At 38.5% G+C, this 20,270-nt stretch overlaps 5 protein-coding genes and 1 long non-coding RNA gene across 6 annotated transcripts in view; 4 read left to right on the top strand and 2 right to left on the bottom strand.

Moving 5' to 3' along the window:
* The first annotated feature begins 53 nt into the window (after nt 1-53).
* On the top strand, nt 54-1,054 carry LOC140921682 (uncharacterized). Its single transcript, XR_012164034.1, has 3 exons — nt 54-182; nt 721-764; nt 943-1,054. It is a non-coding gene; the product is annotated as an uncharacterized lncRNA (long non-coding RNA).
* A 1,583-nt stretch (nt 1,055-2,637) lies between these two features.
* LOC140953917 (vitellogenin-2-like) lies at nt 2,638-8,838 on the top strand. The gene is made up of 9 exons (XM_073403293.1): nt 2,638-2,746; nt 3,488-3,685; nt 4,222-4,463; nt 5,818-5,912; nt 6,292-6,416; nt 6,998-7,132; nt 7,694-7,841; nt 7,933-8,167; nt 8,544-8,838. Exons 1-9 carry the CDS (start codon nt 2,711-2,713, stop codon nt 8,725-8,727), a joined length of 1,398 nt encoding a protein of 465 aa, XP_073259394.1. The 5' UTR covers nt 2,638-2,710; the 3' UTR covers nt 8,728-8,838.
* Nucleotides 8,839-9,039: 201 nt separating this feature from the next.
* On the top strand, nt 9,040-11,713 carry LOC140953916 (vitellogenin-2-like). Its single transcript, XM_073403292.1, has 6 exons — nt 9,040-9,274; nt 9,364-9,641; nt 9,890-10,145; nt 10,497-10,618; nt 11,127-11,354; nt 11,525-11,713. Exons 1-6 carry the CDS (start codon nt 9,040-9,042, stop codon nt 11,711-11,713), a joined length of 1,308 nt encoding a protein of 435 aa, XP_073259393.1.
* Nucleotides 11,714-13,550: 1,837 nt separating this feature from the next.
* Nucleotides 13,551-14,672, top strand: LOC140953915 (uncharacterized). The gene has a single exon (XM_073403291.1). The coding sequence runs from the start codon at nt 13,551-13,553 to the stop codon at nt 14,670-14,672; it is 1,122 nt and encodes a 373-aa protein (XP_073259392.1).
* Nucleotides 14,673-14,826: 154 nt separating this feature from the next.
* Nucleotides 14,827-17,628, bottom strand: LOC140921441 (protein YIPF5-like). Its single transcript, XM_073371436.1, has one exon. It carries the CDS (start codon nt 17,541-17,543, stop codon nt 16,764-16,766), a length of 780 nt encoding a protein of 259 aa, XP_073227537.1. The 5' UTR covers nt 17,544-17,628; the 3' UTR covers nt 14,827-16,763.
* A 1,385-nt stretch (nt 17,629-19,013) lies between these two features.
* LOC140953914 (proteasome adapter and scaffold protein ECM29-like) overlaps nt 19,014-20,270 on the bottom strand; it is a 25,689-nt gene continuing 24,432 nt past the window's right edge. Inside the window, exon 54 of the mRNA XM_073403290.1 lies at nt 19,014-20,159. Within this exon, the coding sequence (XP_073259391.1) occupies nt 20,001-20,159 (159 nt within the window). The 3' untranslated portion in view covers nt 19,014-20,000. The remainder of the gene's footprint in view (nt 20,160-20,270) is intronic.

Raw genomic sequence — 20,270 nt, 5'->3', positions numbered from 1 at the left:
TTACGTTTATTGCCCTTTCAGAGCAATGGCCATGCACCATACCTTAGAACAATCGGAAGAATTGATCACACTTTGATAAGTTCCAATATTGGTGGTTCCGTCATCAATAGAACAGAGACTTACGAAGAACACATCTTCACCCCATTCTCTCGGTTTGGGGAAGAGGTCAAGTCATCTGCCAGGTAAAAAAATCCCATTTATGTAATACATCAAGCATGAGACGCAGTGTTTCATCACCAGATGAAACACTGAGAAGAGAGTTGAAAATACGACGCGCAGCGGAGTATTTTTGAGGAACTTCAAGGTGTTTCATCTGGTAATGAAACACTGTGCCGAATGCTTGATATTACCTCTCAAACAACATGATTTTTGAAGGAGAAATTAAGGATGCAAAAACAAGCAGTTTTTCATCTGATTTCCAAACACTCATTAAGCATTAATTTCCTTTGTATTTTCTTCATGAATTAATTTGAGTTTGAGAAAGTAAAATACCAAATAAAGCTCTTGAAAATTTTACCCACGAATGATGCGTGTTACAAAATTGTGCTCTGCCTACTTAGCATCTGCATGAGGCGCTTTTTCTTTTTTGAGAAACACGTGTGGAGAAAAGAAGGGCATAATCACAGACTACGTTGCTATAGGTTCAGCTCTGTTTTCCTTGTGCTGATGTTTAACGACAGAAATGTGATGTTCATATTTTATGTTCTTTTTCATAAAAAGACAAGTCTTGCAGTTTAAGAAAATAGATGCTGTGGGAAAAGCCTGTGAGTATATATCATCATAATTGTCTTCAAGCTATCTGTTTTCCGCCTTATCGTATATTAAAACAAAATATAAGAAGCAGAAGATGAACAAGAGAATTCATCACTTTCATGATTCAATGTTTATGTGTATCCGAAGAACTGAACACGCATAACTGATAAATAACTTTTTTCTCATTAGTAACCGATCGGACAAAGAAGGTTAACCTTCAATTTACCGCTGAAGATCCCAACAAAAGCGTCCGCGATGATGTCCAGCTACAAACTCAATTAGCTCAACAGGTGAGAGAACTGTCAGAGAGCGATGGAAAATGAAACTTACGAGTTTAACAATTCAATAATATTATACTTAATAAAAAAAAAAAATTCAAATAAAATTGCTCTTCAGTTAGTCGCGCTTAAAGATGTTATTCACGAACTCAAAAGTTAAAACAATATTGTGTAGGATAAACAACACAGCACAGGAAAGTAACATTCGTGTGAATGACAGACCACCAAAGGATCAAAACTGATATTCTATCTCTAGTGAGAACTCTACAGCATGTCATATTGTACAATAGACATGAAAACTATTTAACAGTCCTTTTATCTGATTATGATGATACAGTATCAGATTCTTGAGACTGGAGCCACTTGACAACGATACCTATAATCTGAATGAGGGTTATATTCTCTTATATGTAGACGCAAAGACTTGTAGAAGAAATGCGGGAGGCAGTTAAAGATCCGGGCAGCCATCAGGCAGCACAAACTTTTATGGATCTGATCCAGCTGCTAAGGAAAAGCAACAGAGACACTCTAGAAAAACAGGCCGATAGAATGCTGGGGTCACATGACCCAACCGAGAGGTAAAGTTAATGGCGGTTATATATAAAGTAACAGCCGAGCGGCTAAGGATATCGTAAAAATTATGAGAGGTCATTTTACAAACTTTCTTAAGCACGGTTTCATGAAGTTCTTGTCCCTTAACGTAACAATTTCAACCTCTTTCTAACTACAAACTACTAAAATACCAACTACCAGTGATGAGCCAATGTTCACAAAGCTGAATTTTGGAACAGCAATTTTATGGTCTTTGAATCCAATTTATCCTCAGCTCTATAACTGACCATCTTTTATCTTCCTAATTTCGCAGGAAATATTTTTTGGATGTCCTATCTTCTGTGGGAACTTCTGAGGCTTTTCAAGTCTTGAAGCAAAAGATCCAGGAAAATAAAATCAGCACAAAGGAACAGCTTAATCGAGTTTTCATGGGACTGGCTTTTGCTTCATCGCCAACCGTTGAGTACATCAAAACTGTTTCGGTAAGTCAGTAAAACACTTTTCTGTCTAGCTCTGAATAACCCCACATATTTAAAGAAGACAAATAAGCCAAACTCGCTTGAGCAGAATTATCAGTTTGAAACGCAGAGAAATTGTTCTTAAAAAACTTAATCAAGGCATATAAAAAAGGCTGAGCAAGAATTTCTACACATAGGAACTGATACTGGCTTGACACAGACTCAAAACGTAGGACAACTGAAAGAATTTTAACTACAACTAACACGAACCTGCTGTAACTCTCCAAAGGAAACCCCGTTCTATTTAGTATTTAGAGTTTTTCCCCGGGGGATTACTATACTCGAGTGCCTTTGCTCACTGATCCGGCCACCCAGTTTTGAAATAATTATCGTAATGCTAATGTCAGTGTGTGATGTTCTCCTGAAGAGGGCGAAGGGTGTTTTTTACAGTTTTTTGTTAAGTTTATAAATAAGAAACATGTAAAGTGCTTTTAGCACACAAAGGCTGGATGACTTCATGACGATTGCAGCAATAGTCACCTTGTAAATTGTGCGGATTTTTAGGACCTTTGTCAACAACAACGCGAAGACAGCACCCGCCGTCAATGTTTGCTCTCATTTGGTTCCCTGGTAAACAGGGTTAACGAGAGAGCCAGACTACAACAGGACATGCAAACAGTCGCTGCTACCCAGGAACATGTACAGGTATCAAAAAACATTTACAGCACAAGTTCTTCAAAATAACATAGTAGATATTTTTGCATTAAGAGATGCTGTCATTTCGTAAATCGTAAAAACCAGACAGAAACCTTAGCGTTTACAACGTCCAGAAAACAAAAAAAGGAAACGAATTTTTTTTAAAATGTTCATAATTCTACTTTGTTTTTATTGTTGTTGCTTCTTTTGCGAACCTGAGAGAATCAAACAACAATTTTTTTTTATTCCAAACGAGAATTGAATGAGAGTGAATAGGCAAAGAAAAAGAAACTCAAGCCGGCTCTATTTTAAACGATGCTCTCATAATATAACTACTTTTTAAAAAGCTATGAGTCGGTTATTAAAACGAAGTCTAACTTAGAAAGCGGTTTAGGAAATCTTTGGACCTCCAGATCTCTTCCTTAGTAGGTTATTTTAAGAAGATAAATGCTTTTCCAGTGTGACGCCATATGCTTTCATGAAACTGTTCACGATAAATGGTGTTTACATAAAAGCGTTCCGCAAACTGAAAATGGCTTAGCTTAGAGCGGGGTTTTGTCAAACACCGAATAAACTCCGTTTAAATAACTGGCCGTATGTATTCAATCGAGTAAAGCAGACGAAGTAATATTTCTGGCATTTTGAACTAACTCGACGCATCTACGAAGATAGCGCTTTTAGTCAATAAGAATGAACAGTAGTCTGTAATAGGTTTATTTAAAAAACAGCGATTTTTAACTTTCACAACAGGGGATACAAAACTACCTCGAAAATCCACTTACATCGCAACAAGACAGACTTACAGCCGTTAAAGTTCTTGGAAACGCAGGGAGCACCCAGTCACAAGGACTACTGCTGAAGATCATCAAGGACCGAAGCGAGTCATCACAGATAAGAGTTAACAGTATCTGGGCCCTAAGGCGTATTATATCGCAGGCAAAAGACAAAGTAAGCGTCTTTTTAAGTTATTGAACGTCTGTATGCGTTTTATAAGATGAAAATAAGAGCAAGTCTGGTAGTATGATCAGAAAGGATTTACCTCTGACCCTTTAGTTAATTGTTATAATGTATGAAAGGCCTGCACACACAAGAAAGAATCCAATTCTCACGCACAGGGTGAAAATGCATATATGTATGGCTATTTCGGAGAGAGTAAGTCACTGTAAAACGCCATTTTCGGTAAGTATCATGCTTTTGGCTTGCGTATTACAGGTAGATACTGTTAATTACAACACTTCAGAGAATTCAGATAGAAAACTCTCTAAAGTCAAACACTGCAAAAAAAATATGTCAAACCTACTGGAAGGACAGAGACTATGGTAATGATAAGAAGTGTAGTGAGATAACAGGCAAGAGAAAACTACCAATTATGCACTAGTAGCATCAAATCATGCAACTTACAACGGCAAAAAAACAGTGCATAGATTGCTGGTAGCCGGCCAATTAAGTGCTTATTTGAACTTTACTCTGTTTATTTTGCACAGATTTATCCAAGTCTTATTTCAACCTTTTCTGATACGAATGAAAGTCCAGAACTTCGCATGGCCATTTTCCAATTGCTACTTAACTCCGAGCCTAACGTAACAACACTTCAGTCTGTCACTAATATTGTTAGACAAGAGATCACGAATCAGGACCCAGGCCCTCGTAGCAACCAAGTTGCATCCTATGTAATTTCTCTACTGTCCTCAGTCGCCAGCAACGATAATCCTGTGATGAAAAAAAGGTAGTGAAGTCACCTTTGACAACTTTTTTTACCTAACTTCACCAAATATAAGTATTTGAAGTAGAAACCTGAAAGACCTTTTTGATTTAATGCCCAAACTTGCAAGAGGCAGTTACAAGTTAAAGAAAGAGAAGCACGTCTTCAACAACAAATGCGATCTCCATGGAATGAGAAGTAACTACTCATTGAACAATTATCCTGAGGCACTTTGTTTCCAAACAGTTTACATGGCATCAGTCTGATCTTTTTAAAAGTAAGACAAAAGCTAATTTTCACGAATACATTAACAAACAGAACGCGGACATACAGTTTACCAAGGAGATCGAGGAAAATGGTATATATAACCTTTTCTAGACTTCTTGGTCACTTGCGACAATAACAGACTACGAACGACAATTTACAGAAAACCGGCATATACCGACAGATTACTAGACCAGTCATCGTACAACCCGACCTCTCACAAGGCTACAACTGAGACGAGCGCAACTAGTTTGCGACTCACCTGACAGCCTACAAGACGAGACTAACCTACCTAAACAACGTTTTTAGTACAAACAACTACAACACGGACTTTGTTGGACGGAACACTTTCAGTGACACTGATTCCAACAATCAGACCAACGTCAACTCTGGCCCTGTTACGACTGCGACTATACCGTACGACCCGAGGCACCTCTGAAACTATCGCACGTATATTACAACCTCACAATATACGTGTTGCACACAAACCTGTAACCACTTTACGACGACAAGTTACAAATGTCAAGGACAAGGACAAACCAGAGGACAGACAGGGAGCAGTATATAAGATCAAATGCTTCGACTGCCAGGCTACTTACATTGGTGAAACCGGCAGAAACCTGAGCACGCCTTATTGACGGAATCAAGCAAAACTAACTATGAGAGAATGATAGGACAACCGACAATTTGACTGACAAACGACTGATTAACTGTGATTAGACGGATCAAAACGCACCAATAACATTACGAGTCTTCATAGCCAATAACATCACGGCTTAACAGACAGACGATCAATAACATCGCGACTTAATTGACCAATCAGGTCAATAGCCAGAGTTAAATACCATCAACTGACGTGATACAACTCACTTTAACTCTGAAGATGACTACCGCATAGGTTGCCGTAACGTCAGTCACTGTCAACAACAGTCCTATTCAGGACTACGTTCCCCCGGACGATCATACTCAACCTACTTATGAAGTGACTCCTGGGTTCAAACCTTCCACAGAAAATGAAAGAATCAAAAAGGTCCATTTTGATTTACCATTAGCTCATTCACCTATCTTATTGAACAACTGCCAAACACCGCTTATCAACTGATTATTGTTTCAGGGCCATGCAAGCTCGTGGAGCCTTGCAGTTGCTGCCAAAAAAGATGTTTGGGCCGATTAGCTACTCTAAAGGAGTACGATTGCATTATTACACAGGTTTGTTACCAAGGAAAGGATTATTAGATCGATGTACCAGACTAACAATAAACCAACTCTTCTATCAGAGTAAAAAGTTATGGCAAAGCAAGAGATTCAAACCACACAATGTAGAACAAACGGAGAGTCCAGGCATAGAAAATATATATAAAAAAGTTTTTCCAGTTAAGGCCGAACTGGCAAGGCCAATTGAAATTAGTGAATGACTGATGGACTACTTTCCTCTCAGTGACCATGCCCTAAGATTTTATAAATTTACTACACAGTCAAAACTAAAGCTTAGTTTAAGACTTTTTTGACAAATTACAGGCTCAAACATTGTCTTAAGCGTGTTAGAGCAAGAAAGGGAAACTAATATGCTCTTTGTTTTTTTAAACAGAAAAACTCCAGGCCGGAACCGAAATTGAAGTAAACAAAATGAATGTCCCAGAGAGTAGCATTCCCAGGAACATGAATGCGCGACTAATGTTGAACCTCTTTGGGTACAAGACAGACGCAATTGAGGTAATTTACTCTATGAAATGATACTTACAGAGGAGCTCCGTTTATACGGCCCACAGGGCCATAACAATTTGGTCATATTAGCAGGATAATCTCTTTTTTCCCTCGTTTAATAAAGGTACCACACTGCGAACTTTAGAAAGAAAAAGGCTATTATGGAGGGTAACGAGATATTAAGACAAGATATTCCATAAACGCCTTTTGTTGAAGCATATATCTCGTTACGGTTTCTAAAGATTTTTTAATTGGTTATTTGCCTGTCCTGTACACTTAAAGCTTATAAGACTGTAGGCCGCACTTATCAGGGTTATGTATAGGCAATGATTTCTCCGGAAAAAATTCAAGTAGCTGTAATAATTATAGGTGGCTGTAGAGCACTATTCCACGGTATATATTATGACGTATTGTGGACGAATACCAAATTTTAATTACAAAACTACTATAAACCATGGAGTTAAGCCAACAGCTATTTGGTTATAATCTTATATATATTTGAAGCAAATAAATATAAATTTCTTTCTTTCTTTCTTTTTGTTTGTTTACTTTTCTTCCTTCCATCCTTCAATCATTCTTTCATTCATTAGTTTGGCACTCGCATTGAAAACATGGACGACACAATCCTTGAACACCTCACACCGAATGTTCAAAGGCGAAAAAAACGATCTTTGTTGGGATCCGCTCTGTCCTGGTTCACTGAGGGAAGCTCAGCTGGAAAAGCGGTAAGCCCACTTTATTATATATCTTCATCCAAACGCTCAGGGCCGAGTTGTTCAAAGCTGGGTTAAGATAACCCAGGGTTAGTGCGAGATTTGAATTCAGATTTGAAAGCTTAAAAAACATTTCAGTTTTAATTCTTTTTGTCTACAAGTTGATGATTGGAAGCTCTAAAAAAAACAGAGGAAATTATTCGAGAAAATGCTCTTGAACACAAGAAAAAGAAACCCGGGTTAAATTTAACCCCGGGTTAGGCGCTAATCGGCCTTCGAACAACTGGGCCCAGAAGTTGAAACTTGGAAATGATGCACCCAACTGGTGTTTAAACATAAATCTAAGCAGATCATCCTATGAAGCAAACAAGGCTTTACGAATGGGAAATTCGCCGAACAGAAATTGCATAGCTACTTACTAATCTTATCTTTAAATAATGAAAACTCTTTAAAATTGCCACAATCCGCGACGAACCCCCTTGCACTGTTTAATTTCTTATACATAAAGACCTACAGTATACCACGACCTTAATGCAGAATAAACTCGTTCACAATTCATATTTTACATGACAGAAGCAAGGAAGCGTGTCTACTTACATAAGGGTGTTTGGTGATGAACTGAAGTTTGCAGAAATTTCTCCGGGACAACTTGATCAGCTCGCGGATGACGTCACAGACCTGTCCAGTGGAAGGAAGAGCCGATTAGAACTCAAAGATCAAGGTATAAAACCTATTTTTATGCTCACTTGGCCATCTTTAAAATATAACTGGCTAAATAGAACGCAATATTTCAATTTTTTTTTTCAACATAGGTATTGTTATATCAAAAGATAAAGTAACGATTGAGCAAGCCTTAGAAAAGGCGATATTGCTGAATGATGCTCGACGCATGCTCCCCACACTGACTGGAATTCCGCTGGATATACAGTTTACGTCCTCAGCTGTAATCAAACTGATCGGAGCCGCAAAAATGAACATTGGAAGCTCGCTATGGGGTTTATTACCAGATATCAGCAAAATTACCGGCGATGTTGAGATAAAACCCAGGTAATAGTCTTATTCTTCAATTCTGTCTTCAGAGTTACCGTGAATGATCGATTAAGCGCCACGGCGCTCATTTTATTTTCCCTGTTTTAGGCGCAGCGCTTCTACGAGAGCGGCGCTTATTCGAGAGCGGCGCTTAATTGATTATGTAGGGTAAATACAGAATTACCGCAGAGCAAAACATATAGTACACTGTGAAAGAACTGCCGAAGTGGTTTCATTTAAAAATGGTCACACCACGGGATGTATTGTCCACAGACTCTATAATTTAGACTCATTAAGGGATTTAAAAAAATGGGTGATAAATCGACTGTTCTACCTGATCACTGAATCATTGTTGGAAATGATGGCCTAATATTGCGCCTGTATTTTATTTTAGTGTTCACGCCCACGCCGATGTCTCTGTTGGAATTCATACTCCATATTTACGTATGGGGTTACAGCTGAGTGGAAGCGCAAGTGCGAGCCCTGTTCATAAACTCTACTTCCTAAATGATGCTGGAACAAGCAGAGTAAGATACGACATACCAAATGAACGGCGGGATATCGTGAATGTCAAGTAAGTTCATGCGCAACGACAACCTCTTTCTCCTCTGAATTTGTCTCCAAAGAGGTAATTTCAAGTTTGTAACTTACTTTCAGGACAGCCACGCAAGGATTTGTTGAACGTTTGAACCCGGTAACTCATGAGCGAGATAACCAACAGATTTCTATGGACCTTAGCGCTCCTCATCTTAAACAGGTTGGCAAACTAAAAGTATGAGATAAGTATTTCTAAGTCGGTAGTGTGAGCATCCTGTATAGACTAAAATGCTGAATTTAAGCCATGTGTTAAACAGAGCTTCTTTGTGGGCTGTCTAAATGCACATATATATATGGGTATTTTTGATTTCCAGTTGCAAAGTATCTTCACCTCATGTCAAGATAAGTTTGGTGTTCAGTTGTGCGCAGAGGGACAAGTCTCAGATATTGCATCTTTGAGGCTACAAGAAATCCCAGTATTATCCGCCATTGGTCAGACTGAAGTGCGTGTATCTATGGGCGCTTCCACTGACAAAACGACGACCATAGATTGGACAAACAACATCGTCAAAAACAATCATGAAACAGGTGAGCGGAAGAAGCAGATAGGTAGAATTCTTCGTTTCTAAATTATCCCTTAATATTCATGAGGTTTGTCTGGTGTACTTGTTTCACAGAAGTGAAAGTTAGCGGTCAAATCAGTTCGTCAAACACAGCCCAAGGAAGAATCACTTACAAAGGCACTTACAGAAAAGAAGACAACAGAGCAAAACTGAAAATGGAGTCTAAAGTTTTTGATGTACGGGGATACGAAGACTACACGGTGAACTTTACCGCAAACCACGACGGATTAAAACTGGAATTTGGGGACGCGAACGTTCAGTATCAGATCAACGCTTCGGGACAAATTCAGGACCAGGGCAAAAATCTGCGCCTGCAAACTCAGTGGACAGAGGTGAAACTAACTCAAATTTTTGTAAAAAAAAAAAAGAAAACGAAATTAGGGAAACCACGTGAAGCGTATTCAAACTAAAACGGCTACATCGTTTGACGCTTCATAACGCGCCTATACTCTGGAATCTTTAACCATATCAAAAGGGGTTTTGAACGTAAAAATGCAGCAAAGCATATGCAAACATAATCATCAGTTTTACCATTCTCAGCGACACGATTTTTACCCATTACGTTCAATTTTATTTACAGCTCCCAGAGCAATGGAAGACAACATTCTATAACTGGCAGCCTCAACTGTGGTACGCCCTCCAGCAGTTTTCTTGGATCAGACGCACAGAACAGAAAACCAAACAGGTTTCGTTTGAACTTCAAGTAATGACACCCGAGACCGCCAATCTAACTGTGAAAACCCCGGATGCAGAGGCAGAGAGCGCCAATCTCGCCCTTCCTATTAGAATTGAACGCTTACTACAGTCGCCACAGGATATCTTCAATAACTTATATGGTAAGAAAGAAAGAAACTGGAGCGCGTGAGTTCTTTTCTTTCTTTTTTTTTTGCACTTTTCACACAAAAGGCTACAAACTGACAATGCAGAAGCTGCCAAATAAGGTTTTATAGCAAAGTGTTCGAAAACTTACAAAGAGAATTATGAAGCCTTTTTAATTCCATTGAAAGTACTCCAGATTATAAGTCTTACACTTGTTAACGTTTGTCTAAATTGACCCTATTAATAATATTCGTATGAATGAGTTGCGCACTTGTGACGGAAACGCTTTTTGTAGCTTTTGTCTTGCATCCCGTCTTGTACAAATACTAAGCCCCCGCTTAAGCTCTTCCTGTGTCGTTCATTTTCAGCTCAGTGTGAGGTCACAAACCAGCGCATAAAAACATTTGATGGACTGCAATACCAACATAATATTGCAGGCAAATGCCCCTATGTATTGGTTCAGGAGCACAGAGAGAGGAAACGAATCGAGGTACGGTACCGCCTTGTGAGATCATTCCAAACTATTTTGAGGTTGTTGCGTTTGAGACTGGGTCAGAATAATTGTCGAGTGCACCATGGGATTGTTATGGGAAAGCTATCATTTCTCTCATTGGCTATTACGAGGTTGCGCAAGAAACTGGGTAACAGGCCCATAGTGCAATTCGATAAAGCACCTACCAAGTTTCAATTGCAAGTTGAAAATGGCTAATAATAAAATACTTTTTGAGCGTGAAAGCCTGTGGAGTACTTATTGATAAAAAGTGAAAGGCGGCCAAAAGCCAGACAACTAAAGTTGGTCGGCGGTTGTCCTACGAGAACGGCGAATCTTAGCAGTTTGATTTTCTTAGACATGTATCTCTATAGGTTGCTTCGTGTTTCACACTTCAAACGTCCGTTACAAAAATCCAGTCATTGTAACTGCTCTATAAAGTCGCCTAGATTTTAACCTAACTGTAGACAGAAATTATTCAAGACATGTGATACTTTTGTTTCATCAGCTGTCAGTGCTCATTGACGAGAAGAGACAAAACTGGACAGTAATAGCTTCCATCTACCCGCAGTACAACGAGACAGTTAAGATTCAACCAGATTTAACGATCCTGATTGACGGCCGGGAGAGGGAATGCAATCAGACTGTCGCTTGTCAATTGAAGCATAGCGGAGCCACAGTGCAAAAGACTCAGACAAGTGATGGGACAACCCAGATTCAGATCAGTTCAACCAAGGTGAGAGACATAAGACTAGAGTCATACATTATGCGTCATTATCAGTTATATTAACAATAATAATAATAATGATGATGATGATGATGATTGTTAATATCATTAATCATTATTATTATTATTCATTTAAAATCTAGTTTCCTTATTTTTCGTTTTGCGTTTTTTTCAAATAGCTGGGCCTGTATGTTACGATTGAAGGTCAGCGGCTTCAGGTGTATGCCTCCCCTTTCCTGCGCAGCCGCGTTCGTGGGCTCTGTGGTGATGCTGATGGTGAACAGTGGAATGAGTTCAGAGATGCACAGACTGACCAAGTATTTACCACGCTGCAGGAATTCACTCGGTCATGGCAGAAAACCTGTTAAAGGGTGGAGTTTCGCTCCCCCGCGCCCCCACCATAAAAAATAATTAGTAAACGCTCGATAAAAAAAAAAAGAAAAAAAAACAGATTCATGCCCGACATTCAACTCAAAAAATCTCAACAGAACCATTCATTTCTTTTTCGTTCACATAAAAGAAGAGGATGACGACGATAGGTTCGCATGCGTTCTTGTAAACTTCGCTGTCTGGATTAAGGAAGTTTCGTAATTAAAGATGCGGAATGGAAAAATAATTTGTTACTGATGTCTTAAGGTTAAAAAATAGGTTGAGGTTTTTTAATTAGTTTTCAAGTTTCTTTCAATACCCTGCTTATATTTTAAATAAACGATAGGGAGCTGACTGAACCAGTGTAGATAATAATAATAATTTACCAATTTATATAGCGCGTATTTACATGTGCTGATCAATAACGCTTCATAAACTACAGAATACCTCGGCTATGAAAACTTTAATGAAAGTTTAATTGGATGGGGATTTTGTAGCTTGTTAAACTGAAATAAAGTCACTAAGGTTTGTTTTCTTTTTGTTGTTCTTGTTGTTCTTGTCGTTTTGTTTGCTATCACTGACAAATAACACTTGAGTAAAAGAAAAACTCAAACTGTGTACACCGTTAAAATAAAAGTTGAGATCACTAAAGTGAGTCAACCGCTTATAAACGAAGCTGAACGAGCTTATATATTGCACCATTAACTCTTTAAGTCCCAATAGTGATCAACATCAATTTTCTTCTAACAATATCCATATGTTGCCAAGAGAAATGGTTATGAGAGTTAATAAAATGATCACTAAAGATAAAATGCTTTGATCTGTTTACAAACTCTCTCAACTAATTCTTAAAGGAAATGTATGAAGATCAGTATGGAGAATTTGTATGTGGATTTTGGGGCTTAAAGGGTTAAAACGTATTGCATGCATGATTTCATCTTAAAAAGTGGAGCGACCTATATCGCCGGTACAGAGTAACAGGCTGGACATTAAGTGATTCGCTCTGGCAAAAGCTTAAAATTTCAACTTCGCCTTACCTTTTTCAGTTACTAGTAACTCATTTTGTGCCGTACCCTTCTAGTATGAGTAGTCAGCTGAAGTATGAGATATTGAAGCAATGAAAAGTGCAATTATTTCACATGACGGAGATGGACACTACAAATCTGGCAACGCATGTTCAGCAAGGACTGAATTGCAACGGCGAGTTTTTCTCATTATTTTGAGAGATAATGCTTTTTAATTAGGATTTATTCCACTACCCAAAAGTAAGAAACAGAGTGGAATAATCGAAAGTCGATGCTTGGTTTTCATCTGGAAATTTGAAATAAAATATCACGTTAATTTTGTTCACTAACATTTTTGTTGTAAAGTACCTTAATATGGATGGCATATGCATCAAACTCAATATAAACGCCGCACGGTTTGTTTGTTTTATCCTAATGAGGATTGTTTGTTTAGTAACCCGCTGAATCATCTATGAGAACTGAGCGGCATTGAGAAAACAACATAACCACGAAGTATACTGAAGTTCGAAATACAAACACAAAAACGAAAATTCATAAGATAGGAAGTAGTTTCCAATACTTAATAGGGGCCCACTTTTCCGGCAAACACTCGCTGTCTAAATATATTTAAAGTAATTTTAATTATACAAAGGGTTTGTTTTGTAGGGATCTCTAAAGGTTTACAGCTGCCGTAAACAGAATAAAAGATAATATGATATTGTGAATGACAAGTATCACAGAAAAGAAAACAATTTAAGGAAGTTTCATATCGGATATTTCTGAAAATTCAAACTACACTACACCACCTGCCCTGCAAAAAGACAGCTGTAAAATGGCTGCGTTAAACAAGGCTATCTCTGAACGCCGCTTTAAGCAAGCTCGTGGATTCATTACCTCCGGTGTGAACGTCAATTCTAAGTGTGAAAAAGGAAACACTGCTTTAATCCAACTGTGTTTTCTTGATAAAGATTCTCTGGCGATTTCTATCGCTACTAGTTTGTTAAAACGGGGAGCGAAAATCGACGCGACGAATACCAATGGCCTTTCAGCTCTGTCCACGGCCGTACTAAGCCACAAGGAAAACATTGTCGCGTTGTTTTTGGAAGAGGCGGGAAATTTTGATATGAATTCCAAAGACAAAAAAGGTAAAACAGCACTATTTCATGCTGCAAGCATTGGTAATCTTAACATCTTAAAATTGCTCATCAATGCATTGAGAAAATATCAATTAAGTGTTGATGTGACAGATAACCTTGGAATGACTCCACTCATGCAAGCCTGTATCAGTAGAAATGTGGATTGTGCTAATTATTTAATAAAGGAGGGCAACGCATCCGTTAATATCAGAGACAAAAAATACAGGAGAACAGCTTTAGAATGGGCAAAAATAAAAGGAATCTTAGGGAGAGTTTTGCTAGTCCATAATGAAGTGAATGTAAATGATCAAGAAAACGGGATGAAGGAGAAGCAAAGAAAAGATGAAAAGTGGGAAAAGGAAATTACAAAGGAAAACACAGGAGGATCGTACAGAGTCCAATTCAGGCGCATTTTTCAAGCTTATGAATGCCAACTCACTGCTTCGTTTAAGCCGGGGAAACAACCGAAGCCAAAAGTGCTTCAACCTACAGCAGAAGAGGGGAGCAGTGTGAAAACTTTGACTGTCAGAAGTCGTCATTTCTTTAAAGGTAAAAGTTCGTATAGACTCCTTAATCGCATGTCTTTGGAGAAGACCCTGATTCGAAGGTCTTCCCATCGAATGTTTCAACGTTCTCATTCGGTCACTGACCTTACAGTAAAAGACTTACAATCTGCGGTAAAACTCGTGAATTCACCGTCTTCGCAAAGGAGCCACTCAGCTCGTTTCGGGAGAACTCGTCAAGGTTCGGAAGGACAGAATGCTGTACGGACATCACCTGCAAGCTCGACGTCAGTTTTCATTGAAACGAGTGAATAAATCATTGTAAAACGGAAAATTATTATTATTTATCTTTAGGCATCATAGATTACCAAGCAATAATATATAATGTTTTCATTCAAATTCTCTGAACTGATGAATAAAAAGTAGGCGAATAAGGGAATAAAACAATCAGCAATAAATATCCACAAAGTAACCTGCGATAACATTTTACATCCATCTTTGTACAACTATTTTGTCATAATACAAAGAGAATAAGCGGCAAATAAACTCGAAACCAGATACTGGCAGTTCTCTTGGCATCTTTCACAATTTACTACATTATACTACTTCATCCGGCCCTGTTGCAACATTGTACAGAAATAATCTTGGTAATCATCATCATTATCAGCATCACCATTAACATCGTCATCATCATCATCATCATAAAGATAATGATGAGTATCATCATGACGGAGTTATGTCCAGAAATACATGGAAATAAGATTCATACTCGTTATGATGGACATCATGTAGTGCCCCAGCTCTAATCCTCACTAAAATGTATGCCGTTTTGTCAAACATACTGTAAGTTAAAGTCACAATGGATACTCAAATAATTTAAATTATTGTTCATTGTTCTCATTATCTATCTTCTCATTGGCTAACAGCTTACAGTTAATTTTGGAAATCAACGCAACCTACAGATTAACTATCAGCCTCGGCCTTCGGCTCAGCTGATAACACTTGCCTCGACCTTAATTATTCCAGATATCACAAAAACCTCATCATCATCACGTTATTATCTGTGATATGAAAATAATAATCAAGTGTAGTGACGATGATGAATTCACAATGATCCAAGAATCCAAAAATTGCAGTGACAGATTATGAAAGCAAACTGGAACATTATAAGGAATGGGATGAGATTGGTAGGCAGTAAAAATAAAAGAAAATTATTTTTAAATGACAATGCATCAACATCATTCTAGCTTTGTCTAAATGCAAAAGCCTTTCTCTACCTTGAAAATAGACAAGTTCTATTGATACGTGCACAAGACTCAGTTAAATATGTTTATTTGATTCCAAGCCACTTTTTTCTACTTTTATTAAATATAGATTCCATGAAAATCTTCATGTTATTATTGAGTTCATTAATGAACACTATATAAATGTTGTTGTTCAATTTGATCCTTGGCTTTACATGTAAATTCATTTTCCTTTCTTTCAAACTTACTATCATACATTACAGAAAAGAAAAAGAAAATTTTATCAAAAGACAGAATAGAACAACAACATAAATGAGCATGTCCCCTGTGACAGTAGACTCTTTATAGCCTTCTAGTTTTTGTGAAGTTCAGGGTTCCAGCAAATAAGTTATATCCAAATCTACAATTTTCTTTCTGCCCTAACTAACCAAGTCACTAAGAGGCAATGACCTGACAACATTGCTATATTCTATTCAACATTTATCATATTCTGACATTACGGCTGCAACAATATTTTCCATTTTTGTCGATGATATAGCCAATATTTTGATCAGAGAGTTGTAAATACGAAAATTAACATTACATCACATGTAACTTTAATGGCGGGATCCAGAAATTGGACGATTCCTTGTGTTGCTTTTAAACAAAACAGAAACTGACCTTTTAAGATATATAATTATCATGATATCATACTTAAGTTTAAGTGAAAGTTCTGTACAGGTTTCAGTTTTCTCCTCGTCATGCATTACCACAGTTCTCAAAAAAGTACACAAAACTTTAATGTCCAGGACAAAATTTAAAAAGACAGTCAAACAATGTAGTTCCAGCTACATCTACGCAGTAAATACCTGTTCCATTCTTCTTTTGGTCATTAATTTAAAGTTCCTTACAAACGGGTGTCAAAAAATGAATTAAAACAGAAGAGATCTGACCATATTGATTTTCTGATCTAATATTATTATTTACCTGAAAGGATTTAAATAACAATGTCCATTTGTGTTAATCAAGGAATTTGTTCCTCTAATTTATGCCAACCTTCTCCAGTTTTTTAAATCAAAGCTATCAGGAAAAACCTTCACAGTCAATTCTGACAGAGTTACCTTACCATTATGAAGTTTCAATGTTTACAGTGTAGCTTAACATTCGGTCCATTAGAAGAGTTTCAGAATACAGTTAAAAGTGCAAATATTCCATACACCAAAGCACAAGGATAGGCTACAAGAGGTTGCTGGTGATCCATGGCTAATGCTGTCACAAATAACTTTGATGATGCCACACTACACCAACCAACAACAACAGTGGTAAGAATTGATCCAAGCATTCCTTGAAGTGACATGAACAACGAGACACCAGACAGTGCTACCATGGGAAGCAGACAGTAACCCAGCACACTAATAACACATCCCACAGACACCCCAGTCATGCTCATTAAATTAAGAACAACGTACATAGCCATACATCCCAAGGCGCTAAAACCATAAATGTAACCAAAATGAACTTTTCCATGCAGAAGAAGAAATCCTCCGAACGCCAAACAAAATATAAGTGGTCCTGTTAAATCGGTGTCATCCATGATATGGGAATCAGTCATTTTGAGCGGATTTAAAACCGAAAGAGTTTTCTCCCAGATGTGATCGAAGTTGATACCAAGTTCTTCAAGGAGGGGAGGTTCATCATCGAAATCGGTGACATGAGCTTCGTCAATCTGGCGTACTCCTTGACTCATACTACCCATGTAAGGAGAATAAGGCTGAGGTGCTGCCGGACCGTTAGCTGGATATTCGTAACTGTTATATCCACCTGTGTAACCGCCGTAATTGTGAAATTGTTGACCATAGTTTTCTTGGGGCATTGCCGCGTTTTGATCGAAATTTGAGGCATAAAAACCATCCTGATAATAAGAACTGTCGCCTTGATAAAACGGATCTTGGTAATTGGACATCGCTTAACTGAAATTAACACTAAAATACGAAAAATTTTAGAATGAATTCCGGTACGATATAGTCGATTGTCGATTTCACCAAGGACACGTTGTCGCAATACTGCGCATGTATTTCACGGGACTATCATCGCGGGCGCAAAATGGCGCAAAATGGCGCGCTGAGAAAGCAAGACCTTCTTGGTCATGACTTTTTAGTTTTACTGTTTGCTGTTTGTTTACCTCAGACAATGCCGAAATCTGATTATAATACTGTGGAAGACAACAATTTACAAACTTCTGTACAACTCAAGAGTGGTCGTTGTTTGAAGTTAAGTGATAAAATATGCCGAATATGCCAAATTTTCTATCGATCTCTTTAACCATTAATAAAAACAGTGGGCAAATCATGTTACCTGTTGTGTTTGCTGTCTTCTTGCTGAGATTCAAGGCCATAACGGTGGATAAAGATTGTCTGACCTGGTATTGTAGCGATAATAGGGTCAGAAACGTACACTAGTGAGCGATCAACCGTGCTTGAACCGCTACATTCTTGCAACGAGGTACGTACTTACATTTTGCCTCGTCGAGTTGAAATCACAAAGTAATATATTTAAATCCTCATTAACCGATCCAAGCGGGCACACTTTACGTCTTAATAACGTCAGACACCATCGAAGAGGAAAGTTTTGCTCGAAACTGGGCACAAAATTCAAACACTCGTACTCGCGCTCTGCTCTAGGTCTACGGTCAGCGGTAAGGCTCATATGAACAAAATTTCCTGCGGCGATCCTGCAGCGAGTAGTTTGTCTGAAATTGACTCAAACCTTAACTTAGCTATTTTCTTATCAAAATAGTTTTCTCCGCTTCTCATGAGGATCCAGTTAAATGTCTCAAATAGCTTGGAAGAAAGCCCGGGAGCAGGTTCTCCCGAGGGAACGGGGCTAAGGGAGGAAAGAGGGAAAGGAAACCCCAATATCGTCCCTCCACTACAGCGCCCCAAAAGCAAGCTTTTTAAAAGACTGAAGATGAAGTTAAAATACTGAGAGTCCGGGCTCCAGTAGCCTCCGAACAGTAGACGCATTCCCGGTCGTCGCTTCTCTCCCTCCGAGAAATAGCTACTTTTCGGAGGGAGAGAAGCGACAACCGGAAATACGTCTGTTGTTCGCAGGCTGGGGCTCCAGTAGCCTGTGCACAGACGTCCCCTTCCGCCCCCAGCCCCCCCCCCCCCCTTCCAAAAAAAAGGGTTAGGGGAGAGGGCGTCTGTGCACAGGCTGCGGCTCCAGAAGAATGAGATGGTTCAGACAAAAGGCGTTAGTTAGGCATGTAATTCCTTAAAAGATGGCTACTCTCAGTGAGGCTAAGGTTGGGCCAACGCTCTACCGTCCCTCTTTCCCCGCCCCTTCTTGCAGCAAAAAGTGAAAGTTGGAAAATGTCACTGTTAAGAAGCTTGAAAATAAATTATTTGCTTCTGGTAAAGTTAACCACTCCCAATAATAATTAACAGTGTTTTATTGATTTATTTTTCAACATTGGCCCCTGAGAGGTTTGTTTTCCTAACATAAGTTTAATTTGCTGGATCACATTCTATGTCCAACATTGCAACCGTCTACTCTACTTTATCAAAAGACTGTGCTGTCAAATATTTCATGCATTATTACCTGGAAATGAGAAGAGAAAGACTGAAATATTCTGTCTTATTGTTCCAGAAATGATAAATATATCAAAATGTTACACATTATTGGACTATTAAAACCTGGCAAGATATTAATTTTAACAATTTAAGTGAATAATAAAGTCCTTGGAAGAATTTATTTTAAATAACTTAATTCTTTCTCAACAGCATTGGTGATCAAATGTTTTCCTGGAAAAAATACTTGGCTAAGGCGCATGACCAAAGTATAGCACATCCCGCCGCATTCTTCCGTTAAACCAAGCGATTAGGGGCGTGCTGGATCAATGGAGAATCATGGATTTCCATCGGCTATCTCTCTTCGTTATTAACAAGCGACTACTTAAGGCTACACTGCTATTTAAAACTGTCATCTGATTCAGTTTTAATTTTACGTGACACGCACGAAAGCCACACATTTCCCCATCGCGCGTCTCGCGTCTGACGCTCCTCGCTCGCTTTGCGCTTGCGCCTTCGCTCACTTAAAAAACGCGAACAAATAACGCCGTTTTTGCGGGCTAGCTAGGTCCACCGCAGCGATATAACCGGTCAGCTGTCATCGTCCTCCAAGTTCCTTATTCCTTGCCCAGAGCGAAGTGGAAGAATTCTTTATGTTTTCATTGATCTGTGTTACACCATGTGCACTGCAATAGAAAATCCAAGTACCTTCACAGCTATAATTCTAATGATTTCCTTGTGCAGATGATGAAGAAGGTAATTGTTTTTGTCTCTATTGAACACTGGGAGGGAATTCTTCTTGTTTCACATTTTTGTTTTCAGTGTAGACCTTTTTATTCCCGGATATTTTGCTACGCACCAAGAGATATCAGTTTCTTCTTCAGTTCCGCGGCTTTATCTCGTATTTTTGGTTCCTTATCACTGTAGACATATTTAAGACTGTCCAGTATATGCTCCATCTGTTCTTCAGTCAGTAACGATAAGCGAATGTGCCCTGGAGCAAAATCAAGTCAGCAAGTAAGTACTTTGTAACTTGGAACTAGGAGTTACAACAAAGTTAATTACGCATGTTTTACTGAAAATGGGTTTCACGTTTTTGATGATGACTGGTAGAGATAGCC

The sequence above is a fragment of the Porites lutea genome, chromosome 12, assembly GCF_958299795.1.
Source record: "Porites lutea chromosome 12, jaPorLute2.1, whole genome shotgun sequence".
In the NCBI taxonomy this organism is placed as follows: domain Eukaryota; kingdom Metazoa; phylum Cnidaria; class Anthozoa; order Scleractinia; family Poritidae; genus Porites; species Porites lutea.
This window is presented reverse-complemented; position numbering and strand designations above follow the sequence as displayed.